General features: G+C 46.6%; 1 protein-coding gene across 3 annotated transcripts in view; it reads right to left on the minus strand.

Annotated features, from left to right (window-relative positions):
- Nucleotides 1-270: 270 nt before the first annotated feature.
- LOC111846748 (multiple C2 and transmembrane domain-containing protein 2-like) overlaps nucleotides 271-23,789 on the minus strand; it is a 62,999-nt gene continuing 39,480 nt past the window's right edge. For 2 of the 3 annotated variants that reach the window (XM_072698353.1, XM_023817279.2), the window contains exons 18-23: nucleotides 15,659-15,772; nucleotides 14,919-14,960; nucleotides 10,037-10,146; nucleotides 9,686-9,795; nucleotides 7,830-7,927; nucleotides 271-2,039 (exon numbers count right to left, since the gene is read on the minus strand). In XM_072698353.1, the coding sequence (XP_072554454.1) occupies nucleotides 1,971-2,039; nucleotides 7,830-7,927; nucleotides 9,686-9,795; nucleotides 10,037-10,146; nucleotides 14,919-14,960; nucleotides 15,659-15,772 (543 nt within the window). In that variant the 3' untranslated portion in view covers nucleotides 271-1,970. Of the gene's footprint in view, nucleotides 2,040-3,314; nucleotides 4,475-7,829; nucleotides 7,928-9,685; nucleotides 9,796-10,036; nucleotides 10,147-14,918; nucleotides 14,961-15,658; nucleotides 15,773-23,789 lie in introns of those variants that run through there. The other variant, XM_023817277.2, reaches the window with a different exon arrangement.

Raw genomic sequence — 23,789 nt, forward strand, 5'->3', positions numbered from 1 at the left:
AGTTGATTTTAATGGAAATTCAGGTCACTAAAGTGCTCTCTGTGACAAGGTCCTCATCCAGCATGTGTTCCTGCGTGAGGGACGACAAATCTCAGGCTGGGCCACTTTGCATGCCTGTTTCAGCATCGAGGACCAAGGGCTCTGGCTGGATGAGACTGTCACATGACAGGATCATGCCAGCCAATCAGTTCTGCTCAGTTACTGCTTGGTTCCACCCCACCCCAAGGACAACACAAGATACCTCTGTATCCAACAAAAAAGGACAAATAATTTCAACCCCTACCTTTTTATTATTACTATTATTATTTTATCTTATTTACAATAAAACCCCATAGTTTTCAAAAGATTAAGAACAAGAGAGAGGAACATATATAATTTAATAGCACATATATATATATGAATAATAACATAATAAGCAGTGCTTGAAGTGGGAAAAAATAAGTGCAGGAACTCTAATTTTCTCGGGCCACTGTCGCTGCGTCGGATCAGTTTCAGTAAGTACCGGAACGCAGGAAAAAGTGGCGGAACCCAAAAGATAGGTATGTGAAGAAAAATTTAAAAGTCAACCAAATTAAATGCCATTGGAAAGAGCTTGAATAAACAAAGACAATGACACCAAAATCACTCAGATATCTTAACAAATAAGGAAAATATTGGCAAAAGAAGTTCGCTAATTAGCCCTATTTCTTAAAATGGAATGTGTGTAGAAAACTGTGACCAAATACCTAACTTTTTATTTAAAAACGCTTGTAGTTTCCTTAATAATCAAGATATCTCAATGAAACTTTCAGGGAAGGTGTATCTCTTTATATTCTTCAATCTGAACGAATAATATATATTCCAAGTATGTCCTTAGTCTGAAATAAAATTGATAGAAGGTGAAGACTGGAATGGTGTATCAACAGGCGCCGCTGTTGGTTTGGGTCACGTGACCATGTGAATATCTCATCTTCTGCTTAATATGCTGCCTGTCCTGGTCAGTAAACTTTTTTTCTGATCCATAGAAAGCTATGAAACTGCAGGATTAGAAAGATGAAATGATAAACAATATGTCAATTTAGCTTTCAAAAGCGTCACTTAATCATTTGAAGTGGTTTTTGTATGTTGAAATCGAGTGTATTTTTCAACGTTTCCGGAAAAGGTCTAAATGTACACAGAATTGAACAATTCAAAACGGGGGACGAAGAGGGGTTCCCCATCTATGTTATCAGTGGGAATACCGCGGAATTCCGCAATGCGATACAATAGGAATGCGTATTTTCCGGGGTATACCCAGCGCTCAGATGACCCGATGGTGGAACAGGAATCTGGAACAAAAAAGGCGGCCATGTTGGTCGCGCTCTTCACATACCTACAAAAGACGAAAATACAGAAGTTCCGGAACTGCGTTCCGCTGCGTTCCGCTGCGTTCCGGCCCACTTCAAGCACTGATAATAACTGTACAGTCAACAATAAAAGAGAACTTGACCCTTTGAATCCTGCTGAATCTGTATGATGTTCTGTGGGTAGGAATGATAAATCGATGGTATGTATAAAACAAAGCTATTTAGTGGTATCCTTAAAAATCATCACATAGTAAAAGCCTGCTGACTAGGTCATACATAGTTTACTTGCAAGAAACCATATTTTCTCAGATAAGGTTTGACACAATTATAATTCTAATTTGCAGAGTGATTTTATACATTCATTCTCAAAGTGGAAGGACTATGTCAGTGGCAACACCTTCAATAAATGTCATTGGTGTGCTGCTTCCTGTAATGAGAAGTATACGGTAAACATGCCAGCTTTGCCACTGTGAAGGTCTCAGTGATTGCAGCCATTCCCATCCACAGAGTCTCAGAGCTGCCCTCCCAGACAGTGAGACACAGCTTGGTGCGATGGCCTCCCCTCACCCCTGACAGACCAGAGAAGAGAGAGGTGGAGACTTCCTGCTTCATGGAAGCTGAGCGGAGAGAGTTCTCACACTGTGCCTATGGAGTAGACCTCTTCTTCTTCAGTGGGCTCTGGTTGGCAAACATCCTTCCCTCGCTGAACTGCACCTGTGAAAACAAGCGTGCACGGTGGTTGGACAGTGGTAATCCGAGCTCAGCTAGAGAGCGGTAATGGTCCCCCTGCGGAGGGCCTAGCCAGAAGAGCCGTGCGCGCCCTCACCAGTAATGAATCAGGGCACAGAGGGGATTAATCACAGGGAAGGAGCCCTGGAGATCTCAGGCCTTCCCTAACGCTGGTTCCTCTGAAATCCCAATATTAAAAGCAGAGTCTGACCGCTGAGGGGATCTGCTTGTGAGAGGCTTGTAAAATGTATAATGGCTCATTGCCAGTTGTGTCGTTTCAAAGAGAGCTTAATCAGAGCCAGGGCTGACCTCTGACACAGGCATACTTCATCTTGGACGCCCGGTCCAGGACGTGCACCATTTAGAAGTTGTGTTAAGCTGAGCTCTTCTGTTTCCACCCGAGGTTCATGTTTGCCTCTTTTATTTCAACAGTAAAATAGGCCTGGAATTTGACCCAAACTTTCACCCGGTTTCCTATAAGTCAGATTCTACTGGATTTGGAGATACTTAGTCACAGATCATTCTTTCAAATGCAGATTTCAAGACTGATGTAAATGCCTACAAGAACATTATTTTCTGAAGTATGAATGATGAATGTAATAATGTATTCATCAGCCAGCATGTCTGGAACAAAAGTTTTTTGTACTGTAATTATATTTGTAAGAGTCTTCGTTTCACTATATATATTGCTGCCATAATTAGGCTGTACATTAATACTGCAGAGATGGCTTGTCCTGAATGTGCCCCTAATGTGGTGTATACCTTATATTAAATATTTATCCATGCTCTTTGTTACAGGTCATGGTAATAGACTGCTTATCATTTGTTTGTTAATCAGTGTCTTGCAAAAGAATACAGTGGTACCTCAGTTCTCTAACTCATTAAAACTCGAATTTCTTAAAAGTCGAACCATCCACTTCGGAAAAAAATTACCTAGAACTCGATCTGAATCTCAGAAGTCAAACCGTGAACGCCGACCTAAGATAACTTGTACACGTGGGGAAATGAGTCACGCGGCATGTCTCTCAGCGGAAACAAAGGGTAATGCTTCAGTCTCAGCCTCGCATTCGCTATGATAGCATCATGCATGTTTACACTAGCTGAATACATATATGTAGACAGTAAAAATACATTTAGACAATGATAGACAGTAACAGTAATTATTATTATATAATAAAATACATTTTAAAATAAAGATTTCTTATTAATTATTGTAATATTAATAATAAACCATTAATACATTTAATTATAATAATATTGTTGTGCCAAGCAGGGACGGAACGGAGACAAAGGCGCAGACGTCAGGGTATCGGGGAATACGGGGTTTAATTCCTTAGATGTGTTTAGTACAGTATATGCTCTTCTTGTTTTATCCTGTTCATTTTGTGTTTAAATGCTAAAAAAAACATATTTCGGTGTAATTTTTTTGGGGCCGGGAACCAATTAATTGGTTTTCCATTATTTCTTATGGGGAAAATTCGATCAGAACCCGAATTTTTTAGGATTCGATCTGGAGTTCTGAACGGATTAAGAGTTCTGAGGTACCACTGTAATGTGCATTTTTCACCCTTTCAAGTAGAGCAACAGTAGAGTAATTTGATTGGACTTACACAGAACTGTTTTTGCATGTATATTCATGTATAGTCAGTAAGACGTTCAGGGTTCGCGAGGTTCCTCTGCAGCGAGGTTCCCCTGCAGCATAACCTAACTCTCTTAAGTTCCGTAAGCCCTGAGGCACCTGGGAGATGTCAGTCATACTGACGGAGGGCCGTGCTCTGCTGTGTCAGAAGACCCATCTGGATTTGTAATTGCCTTGAATGTACAAAGACTCTCGCAGACCAGGACTAATAAACTGCCATGAACGGCAACAGTGGATAAGCACGCTCTGATCCTACATGGCGCCAGCATTCTGTTAGCTGATGCTTGCCGAAAACAGGACAGTTCAGCTGCTATCCACTGGAGTTGTTAAAAACCCAACTAGAGTGCTTTCCTTCCCAGTGAACCCAAAATAAAAACAGAATAACAAACTGCCAACTCACTTGGCACTACACAAAGTGGGCCATATCTCTCCAGTCTTGACAGTAGCAGGTATATTTAGGGCTGGCTTCTGAAGTGCACGCTGGTTAACTGGATGTTAACAGGCAAGGGGGGGGTCATTAAGGACACTACAGCACCCTGATTGGGAAAATGCACTTCGATGCGCTGGCTGAGTTAGAGACAGATACTGTATATGTCCTGACCTTGAGTCTCAAGGCCCCAACTTTGTGGCTGTGTTGAGTTTATTGTTGATCCCAAGTATGACGGCCCCCTCTTCAAGGACTACAAATGGGCCAAAGTGTACTTCAAGCAGGGTGCTTGGGGTGATCGGCCACCACAGTTTGCTTCTCCTGTCACACCATGTGGGGGGGGAAGCTCTTCATCTGGAACGATAAGATCAGGTGATCACAGCAGCCTGGCCTGAACCCCACAGCCCACCACTCACACAGAGAGGCAGTGCAGAGCTTTGATGAAGCCCAGTGCTTCTAGACCTTGCTCATGGGAAGCTGTCACCCTCGGCATAAACTCTCATGTCCTTTCTAGCTATTATCGCCACTGGACTCTCTGCCTGTCCATCACTGAACCTGAGATATTTGAGGCAGAGCTTGAGATGGTCTGCTTCATTTATTTGTTTGTATGTAGCAGCACAATACAATAAACATGCTAGATGCACTGGGACACATCCTCAGTGATGTATCCTAAGGGAGCTGGGGGTTAAGGGCCTTGCTCAAAGAACCTCAGATCTGCTGAGGCTGGGTTTGAACTGGTATCTTCTGATTACAAGCACACAGGCTTAGCCCACTGAGCCACACGCTGCACGCTGTACTTGTAGTGAATTAGTTTGCACAAGTCATCAACATTTGGTCCGTCCGATTGGAGATCTCAACCTCACCCCCTCTCGGGATCTCCTGGTGGTATCTCTCTTTAGGGCTTTCCATAGCATGTTGGGTTTCGTCCTCACGAAAAACACAGATTGGGGTGCTATCCCATACTGTCCCTGATGCCGTCTTTCCGTGCTATCAACTGTCCCTCCAGGAGTCCCTTAAACTATACTTGGTTGTCGTAGGAGTCACAGTCTGAGCCAGGTTTATCAATACAAGAAACATGTCCTAGATGCACTGGAACGCGTCCTCAGTGACAAAAGTAATGTGCAGAATTATCATGCAGACTGAATCGGGGATGTTGACTAACCCACTAGGAGCAGGGAAGGTTACCTCCATATTTCAGAATATCAACAGCAGGACTGAGCCACTTGGCTTCAGAGGTGAATTTGGGGATTGACAGAAAAACGAACGCCAGGAAGACGTCTGCATTCCTTCATCTGTCTCCCACGTTCTCCCCCCCGCGATGTTCCCACGGAGCTACGCGTGTTATATAGCCGTGGAAGCAGACAATCAACTTCTGCCGAAGCAGGAAAATATCCGGCCAAACAAACCCCCCTGCCGTCTGCCATATGAAATGTTAATGTATAAGGTTAAATATCTTATATGCAAATATCTATTGCCATACCAGAATAATACATTGTTAAATTGTTAAAAAACACCATCCCACCATGTGATGTCTGTATAAGAATAGCAGCTATTTCAGCCGCACAGCTGCTTAGCAACCCAAAGGAAAGTGAAAACTGCAAACTGTGTTACTCACTCAAAATTTGTAATATCAAAACAAAAAAAGGTCAACTGTTAAACCCACTCACTGCATACACAGGAAGATTCTATGCTTAATATTGTTTATATGGAATACCTTAATAAAAATCTTTATTGGGATATGTAGGAGTTATTACTAAAGTTCCTGAGGTATTTAGAAAGTTTAATACTATTAATACATACTGTCCTTTTCCTTTCTGAATACAGTCGGCTGTCTGTATCTGGGGGGAATTAGTTCCAAAATCCGAGGATGCATAAAATCTATGCATATCTTTCCGTATACTTTAAATCATCTCTTGATTACTTGTACTACCGCACACAATGTAAATGCTATGTAAATTGCTGGTATTTTGTTCACAGAAACAAAGGGTGCGCACAACACGTGTGGCGATTGAACAAGATGAACAATGCTCAAACAATGAGAGCTGGAGAAAGCTTGCAGATCTGTCAGCAGGATATGCCTACGCATCACTGTGTTCGTGTGGATGCAGCTTAGTGCTTGGTGTGCGTAAAGTTCAAGTGTAGCTTTTTTGAACTTTCTGGATTTTTTTCTTCCAAATGTTTAGTCAGTGTTTTCAATCCGTGGTTGGTTGAATCTTGGATACAGAAGGTTGACTGTCTGCATAAGAGCGATATCTGTGCTCCCGTTTTGGTTTTTAAGTCAGTAGCTAATGTTAATTTAGGAACGTCAAGTAGGTGTGCGTGAGGGCATGAACTCAGAGGAACAGAAATTACTGCATTTAAAAACAAAATTATTATTTCATTTATGTTTTTGTTTTCATATGCCGGATGCAGAGTTTTAGCTAGCATTAACGTGCAGACTCTACAGATTCTAATTATTTAGGCCTGTTTAAAATGTAAAGAAGCAAAGAACAAAGTGTCTGCCAGCTGCACCTAAAGGGGAATCCTTCCTTAGATGTGACAGATGCTACACCTAGCAGGATGGGGAAGATGGAGAAGCAGCCCTGACTGGCTTAAGGTGACTTTGTATTTCCCACATGGGCTCTAATTACCAAGCTATTTGTGCTCGAAGACTAGTGTCAGCTCTCCCTTGTTATATCAGGCTGTGTGTAGGCTGCATTGTGTCTTTTACCTCACACAGGGTACTAAAAACATCATCCCAAACTGTGGAATTTGCATATTGTTATCTTGAAACACACAATAGGAAAAGAAATCACTTCAGTTCAGAAAGTTATCATTAGTCATCCAAACTGTGTGTTTATATACTGTAGGTGTATCGATGTGTTTTTTGCCTGTGTTTTGCTTAAATGAATATTGTTTCTTCTGTTTCCTATTATCAAATCTAAAGTGAGGATTTTTCAGATCAGTAACTGGGTCCCTCAGGGAAGCAAGCATTCACAGGCCTATGAATGCAGGATGTTAGGCACCTCACTCTGCCAACTTGCATCACTCAGTCAAGGCTGTCCTTCCTGAAAGGGCTTCCTTAGACGACATGGATAGAAATTTGGCAGGCCCTCTTGGGGAAAGACCACCTTGAGGGGCTTGGAAATTAGAAGCCAGAGAGGCGCCCGGCTTCCCCGAATGGGCCGTTTGTGACGCCGCCCAGATTCCTGGCCCCGAGGACCGAGCAATCGGCCAGCAGCCCCCGCCCCCCCATCATCGCAAAGCAAATCCTTTCTGGACTGGCAGGATCTTGGAACACGTGACCCGGCTGCAAACGGCACGGCGGTCAGCCGCATACGGCACGCAGCAGGACGGCCGCGGCCCACAAGTTCATTAATTGACTCCTCCAAGCCTGATGTGCCAGGAGCCTTGGCTGAGAAAGACCTGGAAGGCCGGCTGGAGACATCCGCCGCGACGGGCAGCAGGCCAGCCTCGTTCTCGGAGAGAGCAGCTTTTATCACGGGCAAACAAAACTGATAATGCACGGCGGGGCTCGGGGGAATGCAGCAGAGCGCAGGTCCGGCTGCTCCCGAAGACGGCTATGCAGAGAGACGCCTCAACAACACGCCGAAACTACAGATCGATAAATGGCCCAGCCAGGCAGAGGAAAACACTTTCTTAACACGTGTAAATCTTGTGGAGATGGCTAATTAAAAAGCAGTGTGTGGAACTGTCTTCTTCTCGTTACCTTTTGAACATCAGAAGGAACCCTCTGGAGAAAATCGAGGATCTCATTGTTGTCAATGGCGAAGGGGTTTCTGAGCTTCTTGGTGAATTTGTTAATTCCTACAAAGATGAGAATATGCAGATAAATAAATCATTTAGTCCAAAATATACCCCAAGCTCACATGTTTTTAATAAGGCAAATCCTTCCTGACATAGAATCCATTTATATCTAGGAGAGCAAGCCATCCAAAATGGTATTATTTCATCTAGTCCCAGAACAGTTTAATCAACCCAAAATAAACTGAAGTAAATAATAGCCAGAGTGGCAGAAGGGAAATAAGCAAATAAACAGGCAGAAAACAAACACGAGTTAGAGAAGAAAACTGCTGAGGCAAGATGATTTCTCTTATAGTCCCGCTAAACATTTGGCTGATAAGGTCTACTAAACGACTTCGAAGATGCATCCAGACTGTGCCCCGGGCCGGGGGAGGGGTGCTGTCCATGTGTTTGTCCATCACTTCCCCTCCCTTTTCTTTTCATGGCCTCAGCATTTTGAGTAGCAATTAGGTGCCTCTCTTGCCTACAGATAGAGGGACAGCCTGGCCGCCTGACGCACAGCAGCTCTGGGCGCGAACCTAAAAGACCTGCTAGGAACTGAAGTGGTGTCCCCTGGTAACACTGTACATCCATTGGTAACACTGTCTGTCCCCTGGTAACACTGTCTGTCCCCAGGTAACACTGTCCATCCATTGGTAACACTGTCTGTCCCCTGGTAACACTGTCTGTCCCCAGGTAACACTGTCTGACTGTCTGTCCCCAGGTAACACTGTCCATCCATTGGTAATACTGTCTGTCCCCTGGTAACACTGTCCATCCCTTGGTAACACTGTCTGTCCCCAGGTAACACTGTCCATCTATTGGTAATACTGTCTGTCCCCTAGGAACGCTGTCTGTCCCCAGGTAACACTGTCCATCCCTTGGTAATACTGTCTGTCCCCTAGGAACGCTGTCTGTCCCCTGGTAACACTGTCCATCTTCTGATAGAGCTGTCTGTCCCCAGGCAAAGCTGTCCATCCCTGATAAAACTGTATGTCCCATGGTAATGCTGTCCGTCTTGTGGAAAAGGCGTTGGCTTTTATACCATTGCTGCAGATAAGGACAGGACAGGCATGAAAAGCACTGGATGTCATTGCCACAGGAAAGATGCATTAAACCGTGCCCTGTGCTCTCCTGGCGCCACAGAGAGCTCACACCCCGGGCCACGGTAGAGCCGCTCTGGCACATTACTTTGGCGTCACTGAGCCGCTGCCAGTGCCTCTGAAACGACGAATAATATGCTTTACTGCATTATTCTAGATACACACTCTACCTCACGCTTCTGCTCAGATTAAATCACCATCCTGACCAGAGGGCTGTGTCTCACGCTCCGAGGAAGGCCGTTTGTATCACAAGACTCTAAACAAGTCAGTGTTAACAGCAGGCATCATAGCCTGTGTGGGGAAAAAATGTGTGCGATATATATAAATATTAAAAAACGTATTGGTTCGTGTCAGCCTAATGCATAAATTAAATCTCACCTGCCACTTCTGATGCACCTTGCACTACGGCTGAGGGATGTTAGCTTGTTGTGTGTCTTTATAGCTATTTTCCGTGTAGCTGCAGGGAGCACAGCGCGTAAGCACGGATGTACAGTTCCGATGCCTCTTCGCGTCTAATCCGCCCCCTTTCAATCTGTCGACGGGAGATTCTGTGGGAGTCTGGCGGTGCCTGTCGAGCCCCGTCTGCGTCAGAAAGCGCGGCAGGCAGAGCGGCAGCTAAAAGAGCGAAATGTGCGAGGCAGTGGCAGGTGCTCGGTTCAGACGAGCAGTGCGGTCTTACCCCATATCAGGACGATGTAGCGCAGTGGGATGTAGTACGTTATAACCGTCACAATGAACAGGACCAAGCAGGCCAGAGCTGACAGGAATGGCGCTGACCAGTTGAAAGTGCTAAAATTTAAAGATTTAAAAAGAATTAAAAATCGGCATTCTAAAAATTTGCATGGAATATTTTTCAGCATTATTTTTTATTTAAAAATTATTACTTTATTTTATATAACAGAACAAAAATTGCCATTATTTTAGTCTGATGCCAATGAGTTGTTAGGGTTAGGGTTAGGGTTAGGGTTAGGGTGAGATTTAACCCGAAAATGCTGCATGTGTCACTGTCGCACACTCTCCCTGCCCGCACTTTTTGATCCTCTCCCCGAGGCATGCGATCTCCTCCAGCAGACTCTGAACGCTGACCACGATCTCTTGCACCATGTGGATTTTCTCCATCAGGCCCCTTCTTTCCGTATCCTGTGAATAAACAGAGTTATATTAGCAGAGACATCATCTCCCAGTGGAAAACTACACAATAGTTTTTTTTTTTTTACATCACGCATAAACATATAACCAGATACCTGCTTTACACAAATCATGATCCAGTGAGAAGATAATATGTGAAAAAACACATGATAGTTTGACATATTTACCCCAAAAGTGCCAATAATAGATGAGGGTCATATTCTGCATCCTGTGTGGAACCTGTGAAACTCCACCCAGACCCCAACCCCCCCCCACATCTCTCCTATTTACATCTTCATTTCAGCGGCTCGCATCACCATGCTCCAGGTTCGACTTCAGTGCGTCTCTGTGCATTATTTACCCACAGTTCGGTTCTACGTCTTGGGTATTTAATGTTTCATAGCAGTGCATTACAAGAGCAACCCAAGAACTCACAGGACATCAGATCTGGCTTCCTTCTGGGGTAAACTAGAGCGGGGGGGCTCCCTCACTGAGATATCAGAAGTATGGCAGGCCACAGGGGTGGGAATTCCAGACATCAAACAGGGAAATAATGAAAAGCATGACAAGATAGAAAGAGGACAGCATGGGGATGTTATCTGATGGACTTTGTCACTGGAGGCTCGGAAGACCTGCACATCACTGTTAAAAATGACCCCAGCCTCTTGGCACAATGGAGCCCAGACAGGGCCCTTTATCAGCCTCTCATCATGTGGCCCATGGGAGCCCCTGATGACAGCCAGACCGGCCAGACACTATGCTGCACCTCATCCGCCCCTCTACGACAGTGGCGCAGTGTTGCGACCAGCCAGGCGCTACATTGCACCTCATCCGTAGTCTCTCCTCTAAGACAGTGGTGCAGTGTTGCGACCGGCCAGATACTACGCTGCACCTCATCTGCAATCTCCACTCTACGACAGTGGTGCAGTGTTGCGACCGGCCAGGCGCTACACTGTACCTCATCTGCAATCTCCCCTCCACGACAGTAAGGGTGCTAGAGGCTGTCCGTGCTCATACATCTGCAAGCTTACTTTAGTGCTGAGATCCACCACGTTTGATCGGATATTTATTACACTTATTCATAAATATAGGATAAGGACACTAAGAGTCTCTTTGCAAATACATCCTGTCTTCAGAAGGAGCTGAGAAGTAAACTCATTTTCCCTTCAGTTCAGAAGAAGTCAATGAAATCCATGTCTCACTGCTCAGCGGTGAAGCGGGCGGAAAGTCCCCAAAATGAGGCTGAAGAAGAAGACAGCCTTTGAACACCACCCTCACTAACTGGCCTGGGAACAACACTTTGGCGTCTGCAGGAACCAGGAGGACAACCCAGGCTGTCTAAACCTGCCTGAGCCTCACATGAGAGTAAAACCCACCGAGGGAGACAAATTTATAGGCGACCAAACTGCACATAAGGCGAGCTGTGTCAAAGAGTGCTTCTGAAAGATAAAAAACGACACAGCACAGCTTTCATGTTAATAAACAGGACAGAATACAAACAGAAGCTGCCTCGCCGTCTGTGTGGAGAAACGAGCAGGATTATCTTCCCTCATATCCCTCACCACCTTTGAAGTCCATGCTCCAAATCTCACGTTGCTCATTTGATGATCTTAATCTTTCCAAATTTCCTTGTTCAGCTTGTTCGTTACTCCAGGAAAACAAAATATAAAGCAGGACCCACCAGAAGCAGGATGGGGTATTGCAAGGAATAGCCTTTAGCAGTCATTATAAAACCTGTTTCAGATCATTTATATTTAAGATTAAAATATACTTGCAATCTTTTAAAATGGAATTTTAGCTAATGATTTGATCTGGAGCACAAAGTTAAATTGCGAGTGTGATTCCACGGGGGTTATGGGCATAAACAAAATGTCATCACTCCTCTACTTAGAGTAAATGGTATCAAATGTGACTATCCTTTGTAACACAACCGATTTTCTTGTGAGACACCTTCATCGGGAAAGCCGTCACCAAACTCACTTTAAGAGGAGCGCAAAAGCATATCATGTGACCCTATGGTAGTGGCAGTACTCCAGATCCATACACACTGGATGTGGACAGAGCACTGCAGTACACTCTGGAACAGAGTGGACACGGACAGAGCACTGCAGTACAGACTGGACATGGACAGAGCACTGCGGTACAAACTGGATGCAAACAGAGCACTGCGGTACAGACTGGACATGGACAGAGCACTGCGGTACAGACTGGACGTGGACAGAGCACTGCGGTACAGACTGGACATGGACAGAGCACTGCGGTACAGACTGGACGTGGACATAGCACTGCAGTACAGACTAGACACGGACAGAGCACTGCAGTACAGACTGGACGCGTACAGAGCACTGCGGTGCTATCAGCCCATCAAGCTGCACACTTCTCACATGTGATGGAGGTAACCTTTGACCCCTCCCTTGTCTGGGTCTAGAACCCCTGTATAGTGTAACGTGGGCCTCCAATCAAATTAGTGGGGGCAGCAGGGATAACTATCACATCTGGGAGGCAAGGATTTTTCAGAATTTTTATTTATTTGTTGGTTTTCAGACTAGGACAGCAAGATGACTGTTTCGAGAAGCCCGTTTGTGGTAAGCTATTTATTCTTAAAAGGGAAAAACAATACTAACTTATGTCTATTTAAGCCAATCATACTAAATAATTTCAGCTGAATTCTGCTATTAAAATCATCCTCCTTGGGAAACGTCCTGGTTAGCCATCAGATTTAATACTAATCAGTCTTTCAGACAGAAGCACATGCTGCCCTTCATGCTGTCACACGTTGGCCACCATCACTATTAAACAAATCTTTTGAAACTCGTGCTGACGCTTTGAGATTCAAGCAATTGGTAATTACGTTATTCATATAAGAGCTATTTAATTTGACGAAAAACACCATACTTAAATAAACTCAATTTACACCCGAGACAGACACAATTTTACTGATAACAGGGGTGTTTTAAGGCACAGGGATTTAAAAATGTTTTTAAAATCTTCTGCATTTGATTATAAAATGAGCATCAAAACCTATACGTGTCAGTGTTTTCTCCAGCAACATAGAAGAGAAAACAAACCATATTAATAACTTATCATATTGTTGGTACATATACTGTATTCTGTACATATTCATAATAAATAATGTGTTTGCTTCCCTGGTCTGTATTCAGTGACAAAGGGGTAATTATTATTGGATGGCTTCGGACATCCTCTCACAGCATCCTTACGAGCTCATGCACGTGTGTCGTAGTGCTTCCATACAAGAACTAGCTGCCTTTTTATGACACAGGCTGGGGGAATGGCTTTTCCTTTACCCAGGAACACAGGCATCCTCCGCTCATCACAGCAGACTATATCGAATGCTTTATGAATATGAACGCGGGGAGCAAGCCAAGGCACTGGGATCTTTGCTGGGAGGCCTGACATTATAAAGCAATAGCAGAACGCTGGCTTTGCATTAACCCTTTTCCTGCCAGACACTCATACAAGCCATGATAATGGCCAGACTCCAAAGTTTCATGCTAATTAAATTTAAACTTTAGATCAAATTCAGTCACCCACCCCGAATTTACAGTCAGGACCAATGGTCATTCATCCTCAGCCTGACTGGGATATCAGTGAGATCCAAAGACACAGCAGAGTAAAATATATCCCTATCATTCACATTCTGTCATGATCAGTGGGATCGACAGGCATATCACTGCTATGTTTAGATTTAGATTTACAGGGAAAATCATAGGTGGCTTAATTACTACATTTGTGCTCATGATAGTTACTCTTATATGACATAAAATACTGTGGCAGAAGGATGTATTGGATGTACAGTTAGCACATTTACATTTCTGCCCAAATCTGAAATGGAAATATTAAATCTGAAAACAGTCATCAGATAGCTCTCAGCAGGATATAGACAAAGACCCTAAGGCAGAGATGACTTGGTATGTGACTGATGAGGCCGCTCCAATACCAGCAGTACACAGAAATTCAGATGGCCCACTCTGATATGGAAATGGAAATAGATCAGACCCAAGTCTTTCCGTGTTTATGATGAGAGGAAGTATATTGTCTTTGACATCATAGTGTCATGGCCCAGCCAAGGGATGCCCCAACAACGTCATGCAAATAAGTCTCTACAGCCGCGCCTCCCAGGGAATCCCAACGTGCGAGAATTCCCAGTCAGGAAAGTCTGCCCAGCTTACACCCTGATTACCAGCGGAGCTCGTCCGGCGATCATGCCCCTTCCCAGCTGTGATCGATAGCAATAACTGGCTTCTCTATTTCTTTGCATCTGGTGCAAGCACCAAAAGCGAGATCTTCTTGGTTTTCCTTGAGTTTGACAGTTTTCTAGTGCAGTCTGTTCTTGCCTTTCTGGTTCTGTCTGACACCATTTTGGCCTTCAGACTGTGAGTTCTCAGCTTGCCTCATTGCTGACGGCCTCCTCGCTCGATCCTGGACCTGCCCATCAACCATGGTTTCCACCCATCGCCTGACACTGGTGCCCCTACTGGCTTCTGCATTTGCAGGCCAACTTGGATATTGTTCGGATTTCATAAAATTTGACTTGGACTGCTGATTATGATTTTTGCACTGCAGCATTAAACTTGCTGTTGGAAAAACTGCTCCACATCAGAGTCCTGCCTACCGTCCACCTCTGACACATAGTGGTCGTGGAAAGTGCAGTCAGTTTAGCCTGATTTTAGAGGCATAATAGCCTTTAAAAAGGGGTTGAAAACTGTTAGGTGCAGCAATGAAGAGATGAAAGCAGTAGCTCCTGGTATAAATGAATGAATTACCTTTTCGTCCTCGTCTTCATCATCACCCAGGTCTATGTGGTCCTACAGCAGACAGTGCGGAATGTAAAGGTGAGCATTTCTCATGAAGGTGCAAGTCACTTGGGCCACATGTTTCTTTTCTCAAGCCCAAAAAGATAATGGAAATCTCTGCTTGAACATCCAAGCCATTGGGAGGAGGGCTGGCCCATAAACACAGCCCCAGCCAGCACTCGCCTCGCACAAAAGGCACGGTGAGACAGCTATGTTCACCCGAGCAGTGTCACGGCGAAGCAATCTAAAGCCTCCACAAAACAACTGCGAGAAGGGGACAGGACTGATAGGACAGCACATCTCATCTGGGGTGGGGAGGGGCTGCCCAGATCATTTTACATCAAGCTTTCCCCTCAAACCTCTGTCTGTTGAGTGCACCGTGACCCGGCCTCACAGAAGGTCACAGCCATTGCAGGGGGGGCTATCTGGGTCAACCAAGGCTTTAACATTGCCCCAGGATGGCCCCGCTGTCCTTAGCCTGTGACACAGCTCCTTGTTTGGGGTAACATCATCCCTGTGGGGCCCAGGCAAGTCACCAGGCCGCAATTATCTTTCCATGTGTCATTCATAAGGCTAGGAGACCAACACTTAAAGCCCAGATTAGATTGCATCTGCATTCTTTTCAAGACAAAACATTCAGGAACCCTAAGGATAATACTGTAAAATGGATTTAATACTATTTACAAAGAGTAAATATAAATGATGCTCACCAGATCGTGGCTGACCTTCTCAGAGGCGACCTGGAAGTAGTTCCAGGCGATGAGGAGGAGAAGGGAGAGTGGCAGCATGAAGAGTTCCCAGTGCCACATCGTGACCAGGAAAATCTGAAATGACACCGCAGTGGGGGGGTGATGTTACAGGCTAGTCCCGGCACCTCCTGCAGACGATGTAGGTTCACCCATTTTCACTCTTCGGCGGAGCTTCTCCACACTCCTGATGTGTCCCTGTGTGTTAGCTCTCACATTCAAGAGACTTTCTGCGCGGCTCCCCGACGTCCCAGAATCCAATTTGCGAGCCTGGCAGCATGCGTTTGTGAGAGGGAGGGAAACGGCGACATGGCAAGGACAGGCAGTGTGCCCCGGGTGGCGCGATGAGCGGCAGATCATCTTAGATAAGTGCTGTGCCTGCCTGTCGCTGGCTCTGCACACATGGTTACCGCGGGAATGTTTGCAGCACATGCCTCCTGCTGCCATCTCAGTGCCGATGAAGAGTAAAGAGTCCCAGGACAAAAGAGACAAATCACACCAAACAAACAGTCATTGTGCATTGAGCCAACTCTCAGCTCAGAGTACGATTCACCACAGTTCACAGCTGTACAATAACTGGAACAGGATGTTTAAAATGATTTATTGATGACCTAATGAGTCAGGCTGATATTCTCTAAGTGTACCGAGGTAGAGTTTCCACTCAGACAATGCCTTCACAGGTGAGATAGCTTCACAGAAGAAAAAAGCCAAAAACACACATTAACCACCAAAATCAGCTGTTTATTAGTAAAGCACTTGGGGACATTCCTTGGAATATAATGCTATAGAGCCTTTCTGTCATCCTGTTTAACCCACAGACAACATTATAAACTCGCTGACATCCAAACATGTTAAGGAGCACATTACAGCTGCCGTAGTGCTATTGGTAGTGATGCATCATATTATTTCTTTAAAGGGTTATAATAACATTGCAGTATATGTGTGAAAAACCAAAGAGGCCCACAGCTCTTCTCAGCACTCACACCTACAGTGATGTGGCACGAAAACCCAGAGCGGTGCGTGGCTGCAAGCGCATGTCAGGGCTGTGAACTAAACGGGGCCTGGGGCTCGACGCATGTGAGCGGCGTGTTCCAGGCGGGGCGACATGCAGGGGCCCACGCCAAAGCCTGTTAGCCACATCAGCTTGCGTTCTGAAACATCACACTTGTCATCAGATACCACCAAAACATTAAACAGAACAGCACCATAATTGTAATTCAGGTGCATATTTACATAAATATGAATATGCATGACTGGTTGGCCCGGTCACGGTGTCGGCTTTTCTTTCAGCTGTGGATAACCTGTGTTTCCAGGTGGCCGTCCTCACCGCAGGAAGAGTTCTCTGGGCTTAAGGACAGAGGGGCCTGTCATTCGCGGAGATGTGCTTCAAAGCGAGTCTGCTAGCTGACTCCAGCCCAGCTGGAGAGCTGAACCTGGCCGCCCTCGCAGAGAAGCGGCTACATTAACCACTAAACTCTAATTGCCTGGTCTCTATCTGGCCGTGTGAGTTAACATGGGGAGGCAATTCATTTCCACCCAGGGAGTCGACAGAGAGGATCTGTCACAGGTAGTCATAATTGTCTACTAATGCAAATCCCACTAACTGGGCACGGCTCAGAGAAAACATGAAAATGTACAGAAGTATAATTTGTTGTGTCTAAACCACATGCCTAAATGAGGGTACAAACCAGAACAGTCAGAAATCTCCTGCACTCTCCCAAGCAGGGTGTTGCTCAGAGTAGAGAGGATTTACATGGTTTTATAAGCTAATAAAAAAGTAAAACTCAGCATCTGGAAAAGCCGCGGTGCTCCGATGAGTGGGTTGCATGAAGCACAGCAGATCACACGCGATAACGCGGCTTTGTCGGCCATGGTGCTCCGATGAGCGGGGTGCACGAAGCACGACAGATCACACGCGATAACGCGGCTTTGTCGGCCATGGTGCTCCGATGAGCGGGGTGCACGAAGCACGACAGATCACACGCGATAACGCGGCTTTGTCGGCCATGGTGCTCCGATGAGCGGGGTGCACGAAGCACGACAGATCGCACGCGATAACGCGGCTTTGTCGGCCATGGTGCTCCGATGAGCGGGGTGCACGAAGCACGACAGATCGCACGCGATAACGCGGCTTTGTCGGCCATGGTGCTCCGATGAGCGGGGTGCACGAAGCACGACAGATCGCACGCGATAACGCGGCTTTGTCGGCCATGGTGCTCCGATGAGCGGGGTGCACGAAGCACGACAGATCGCACGCGATAACGCGGCTTTGTCGGCCATGGTGCTCCGATGAGCGGGGTGCACGAAGCACGACAGATCGCACGCGATAACGCGGCTTTGTCAACCATGGTGCTCTGATGAGCGGGGTGCACGAAGCACGACAGATCGCACGCGATAACGCGGCTTTGTCGGCCATGGTGCTCCGATGAGCGGGGTGCACGAAGCACGGCAGATCGCACGCGATAACGCGGCTTTGTCGCTCGCGTCTCCTTGTCTTCTCACATTTTCTGCTACTTTGTGAAGTGGAGACTTAGCTAATTCCCTGCTTTATGTTTTATTAGCAGCGAGGGGGGGTCATTTAAGGAAGGCTGGGAAGGCATACCAGTGGGGTAAAGTGTGAGTATGCACTGAAAATAATCCAGCTTTTTATTAGGCCACACTGATACTAAAATCAGATGCATTTGCTGTCAGCCTCTTTCATTTATACAGTATATAAGAGATACATCATTAAAGCATCGTCTCCTATAAAAAGTAAAGCAGACTGAAAATGTTTATGTTTATGAAAAAGTGGAAGTGTAACTCATCATTACCAAACACACAAACACACATCTGTATTACTGTCTTCATGAATGTTCGTCTGAATACGTGAAGAGGGGGCACAGCAGTAGATGGCTAGTAGGTCAGAGGCAAGCTGACAGGATTTTTCTGTGGTTCTGTTAACAGGAGAAGAAGTTTCAGTGTAGGACTGTGGATAAACTTGTCTTAACGCTGCGCATGCCGCCCCCTCTCTCCCCGGAGGACTCGGCATCGCCCGGGGACAGCTGCATACTTATGACCCCAGCCAGAGTTTTTTCAAATCCCACTAAATGTGTTTCCACTCTACGAAGGGGAAGATGCTACATCCACCTACCTGCTAGCGAGGACACGGGAAAGCGGAGTGTGGGATGTGAGCGTTCTATATGCGAGGCTGCCTCTCATTTACGAACGGCTGCTGGAGTGCCCCACTGTTCTTATCATGGAAATTTCTACAGTTCACCCGGAAGGGCCGTTTACTTGCCATCAGAGCTCACTAAGTAATAGCTGTTATTTTCCATGGGCCAGTTAGCTGTATGAGCCAGATTACCTATGAACTCCCACTCACAACACACTAGGCATGTTCTCTGCCATACTCAAACTTTTTGGACCAAGTACCAGTTTGGATCAAACCAAAGCAGCCAAGTAGCATGTGTGAAAAAAAAATCACAGTAACGTGAATTGCAATAACGGTTCTTCTTGTGCAACACCTGGGTGCACTTTGGGGACTGCTGACGATGCGCATTCCGCCTGGGCGCATTCCTAGTACCGCTGATGGTACACGGACCACCGGAGCGCATTCCTAGTACCGCTGATGGTACACGGACCACCGGAGCGCATTCCTAGTACCGCTGATGGTACACGGACCACCGGAGCGCATTCCTAGTACCGCTGATGGTACACGGACCACCGGAGCGCATTCCTAGTACCGCTGATGGTACACGGACCACCGGAGCGCATTCCTAGTACCGCTGATGGTACACGGACCACCGGAGCGCATTCCTAGTACCGCTGATGGTACACGGACCACCGGAGCGCATTCCTAGTACCGCTGATGGTACACGGACCACCGGAGCGCATTCCTAGTACCGCTGATGGTACACGGACCACCGGAGCGCATTCCTAGTACCGCTGATGGTACACGGACCACCGGAGCGCATTCCTAGTACCGCTGATGGTACACGGACCACCGGAGAGCATTCCTAGTACCGCTGATAGTATGCATTCCGCCTGGGCACACTCCAAGTACCGCTGACGGTAAGCATACTGCCTGGGCACACTACGAGTACCACTGATTGTATGGGTACCGCCTAGGTACACTCCGAGTACCACTGATGGTAGATATACCACAGTTTGAGAACCACTGCAAACCAATATTTAGACAGTTTAACTTGGTCATGCTCTTTCCCCAATAGGGTCCTTAAACAAGATTGTCCATTTATGAATTCTGCTCCACAACAGTCATGCCATCTGGTGGTCTTGTTGTCAGTTACATTTCCTGTAAGAGGTACAGTCATGGCTGCGCAGGCCAACTGGAACGCTAATGGTTTCATCTTCACAGAGTCACACTCTTACACACATTACCCATGTCCCATATTGGGGTCTAAGCATGCCAGACAGTGCTCGCGGGGGGCAATGCAGGGCTGCGGTGGGAGGGGGCGTGGGGGGGGGGGACGTGATGCCAGCCTGATTGTCGCTGATTAACTTAACAGAGCTAAGCAGGTTTAACAAGCCTGACTCCAGGCCCTAACCGGGGAGACAGGGATTTAAAAGCATCCAAAGTAGAAGTGAAACCCTGTATAATCATTGCTGAAATCTACATTCACTTTTCCGGGTGAACTCAAGGGCAGCTGAAGTAATCTGCAATGCCTTCTCAATTTAAATACAGGAAAAGAGGAGGATAAATCATAAATGAAAGCCCCTCGGCAGGAGGATTGTGCTGCGCTAACACCCGCCTGCAGGGGGAGTTGGAATAGCGGGGTGTGTTGAGGTGCGTTTCATTACACTTTCATTAATCACCTAAGTGGTCTGGTAAAATTTGAAATGAAGAAAAAATATGTACATTCAGGATTTTTAGAGGACTTCCACTGTCGGGTTGGTCTTTAGAGGGAAAAGAGAAGCTTAGATGTGGTTGGATGCTTTCTCCTTTAGAGACCTCCCGCAGGGTAGCTGTGGCCTTCTGTCAAATGGTGGACTGGGGGGGCAGGCAGCAGTCAGTGCCCCGCATTCGCGGGGGAGGTTGGAGGGCATATCTCACCCTGTGACATAGGCTGACCCGGCAGGCGACAGGCCAGCGCTGCAGAGCGCCGCCCCCCTGGGGACCAGGCAGCGGAATAGCGCTGGCCCCGCCCCCCGGCCCTGCATGGCAGGACCCCCCCGTGTGCATGTGTCCCTGGCACCATCGCCATGGGAGGTATGTCCTCTCTGCCCTCAAAACGTGCCGGGCATCTTGGACTCGCTCTTGGCACGGCCCAGCTTAAATGCAGAGAGCCTTCCGCAGGCCGTCCTCCAGCTTTCATGCCCCTAAACCCCCCGGAAGCGGGCATGACGCGTGCCATCACCCCCCCTCATCACGTCATTTCCACACGGCTTCCGCAATGTAAATTAAACCCATAACTCTGCATGCATTACACAGAGGACACTCAGTGGACAGCAGAGGTTTACGGGGATTTTCTCGCCAGGGCAGGCAGACTGCCGATCGCGTCGGACCCGTGACGCTCCTGCAGCTCGCGGTGCTGTTCCGTGGACTGCAGATCATGGAAGCAGCAGTCGGCCAGCCCAGAGAGCCGGGTGTGGATTGAGAGCTAATCCCAGACATTCAAGGACATGATGCTGAAAGAGTATGCAAAAAAAAAAAAACACACACACATGCCAAAATAAGGCAAAGGGATCCTCCAAACAACACAGAGCCTCAAACATGGAATCGCCACTATTAAAATCTTAAGAGCATTAGCTGTAATACTAGTAGGGCGTAGGCAGCCCACATGGGCCAGGGCTCTCAGCTTCGCTTGCTGTGCGGAGCCCCCCGTACCCACCGCAGTCACACTTCCCCCAGCTCAGGAGAGACGGGACGTTCAGCAAGGCAGGTGAGTCTCCCACACACGAGCAGAGTGCCCTAACCGGCCGGCCCAGGCAGGGCAGCACTGCAATGCAGCAAACAGAACCAGGAGTTCCCAGCTGCCCCCCTCACATCTCTAAGGTCTGCACCACCACTGGTATAGCTACACGCCCAGGGTACCCGGGGTAGCATCTCCGACCTACTGCCTAGGTGGTCCCGCCCCTCGGCCATGTCAATTTGCTGTGCATGCCCACTGCAATTACAGTGGCGTGCCATCAAAGCTTCATCCTACGCCATGTTGGCGGCCTGTGATGTGTGACAGTCAGCATTTCACAGCCTGTCAAACGGCGTCTGAAGCCGCCGTTACCTGGTGGCGCGACAGAGAGGCGCCAGGATCTGCAGGCAGGTGCTTTATAGTCCAAACTCCTGACGGGCTCCCTACCTTTAAGACGTTATATCTATTTAAAGCACCCTAATGACCAAAAGCTGTAAGCTCAGGTTTTGTGTAGAAATGATCTTTACCTTCCACTTCTTTTTGAAAATGATTTTTTTTCTCTATTCACCTCAAAATTCATCTCAGGGTGTGAAGACAGGACTGTTCCCGCCTTCTTAGAGCTATTCAGTGTGTAACAGAATTATTTCACGTTCAAAGTTTGTTTAAGGCACACAATAGAAATTTCCACTTTCACAACATTCCCTTGGCCAACCCCCTCCCCACCCCCCCAATTCTCCAGCAGCTTGTAGGTGCCGAAGATTGCCACTCTACTGCCAGTTTGGCGGTGCTCTAACTCCATCTACAGGCTAAAGTGTGCAGTGCAGAAAGGAACTCTATTTGACCCCTTTGGAGAATGGCTGGTGATGTGCGCAGTATTCATGCAGCAAAGTCTTATGGAAAATCACATATAAAAGGGCAGCATTTTATGAGGCTGTCACCCCTACCTCTCGCTGGGCCAAACTTTGAGGAGCACACGTCGTGCACTCATTATCCGTGAATCAAACACTGTCTCAGATTTCTGTTTATTTGTGTTCTTTGGGGTTGATGAAGATTTTATAAAAGTGTGAAAAGTTTTTATAAGGCATACAAACCATATTGGAAAGTTTCCTAATTAGATTTCTTATTTCCACAAATGGCAAGTGGAACCAGCATTAAAGAGAATAGCATCTCCCCTGCTAATAGAGCATATTATGCAATCAAAAACGATAACTATAACCCCAAAATGTAATTACTGTTCAGAGAAAGGATCGACTACTGCAGGTTTGCTGCTGATCAGCGCCCTATGTGCAGAAGCCTAGAGTGAGGTCATAGTTTTTGGGTGATTGAAATAAAATGGTCTTTGCAGCTTGGTCAGCACAAGCCACAAAAAAATATAATTTAGAAAGTTGTGAAATGAATGAATATTACTGTGTATGACTTAAGAGACTGGGAGGGATTCCTGTGGCCTGCCCTGGGCTAGTTATTCATATCTAATGACATTTGTCACTGCAATCAGATGGACACTATACTGCCAGAAAACTTGAAACACTCAAGACTGAAACAGATCAGATGGAGTATTTACATTTAGTGGATTAAACCATTGTTTTGCGAAGGTGATCTTTGTTAGGGTGGGGGGTTGAATGTCAAGCGGGGCAGTACCGCTGTACTTTTTGGTCCAAATCCTTACCTCATTTTCGCAGCTTAGCCAAAAATAAAACGCATCTCAGCCAAAAGCAAGGCTGCAGGATGCGGTAGTGTGCAGGACGAATTAATAATGCGATGTGCATGGAACACAAGCTGCCCCGGAGCTACGAAAATCCGGACAAACCCTAAGAAGCATAGCGGAGAGAAAGCCTGTAATTATACATGTATTACGCACTTCAGAGACACGGGTAGAGCCCACCCTGCTTCCCCTATCAGCACTGCCTACAGACATGAACACAGGAGTAGAGTGCCTTCTAAAGGACACAGCAAGCACTTACATACCCATCTCCCCATACACATACTCACACTCTACTCACCTGCCCATCCCCCTGTCTATATACTCACACTCTACTCACATATCCATCTCCCTGTCTATATACTCACACTCTACTCACCTGCCCATCCCCCTGTCTATATACTCACACTCTACTCACATATCCATCTCCCTGTCTATATACTCACATTCTACTCACCTGCCCATGTCCCTGTCTATATACTCACACACTACTCACCTGCCCATGTCCCTGTCTATATACGCACACTCTGCTCACCTGCCCATCTCCCTG

This window comes from Paramormyrops kingsleyae, chromosome 13 (genome assembly GCF_048594095.1).
Source record: "Paramormyrops kingsleyae isolate MSU_618 chromosome 13, PKINGS_0.4, whole genome shotgun sequence".
Classification (NCBI taxonomy): domain Eukaryota; kingdom Metazoa; phylum Chordata; class Actinopteri; order Osteoglossiformes; family Mormyridae; genus Paramormyrops; species Paramormyrops kingsleyae.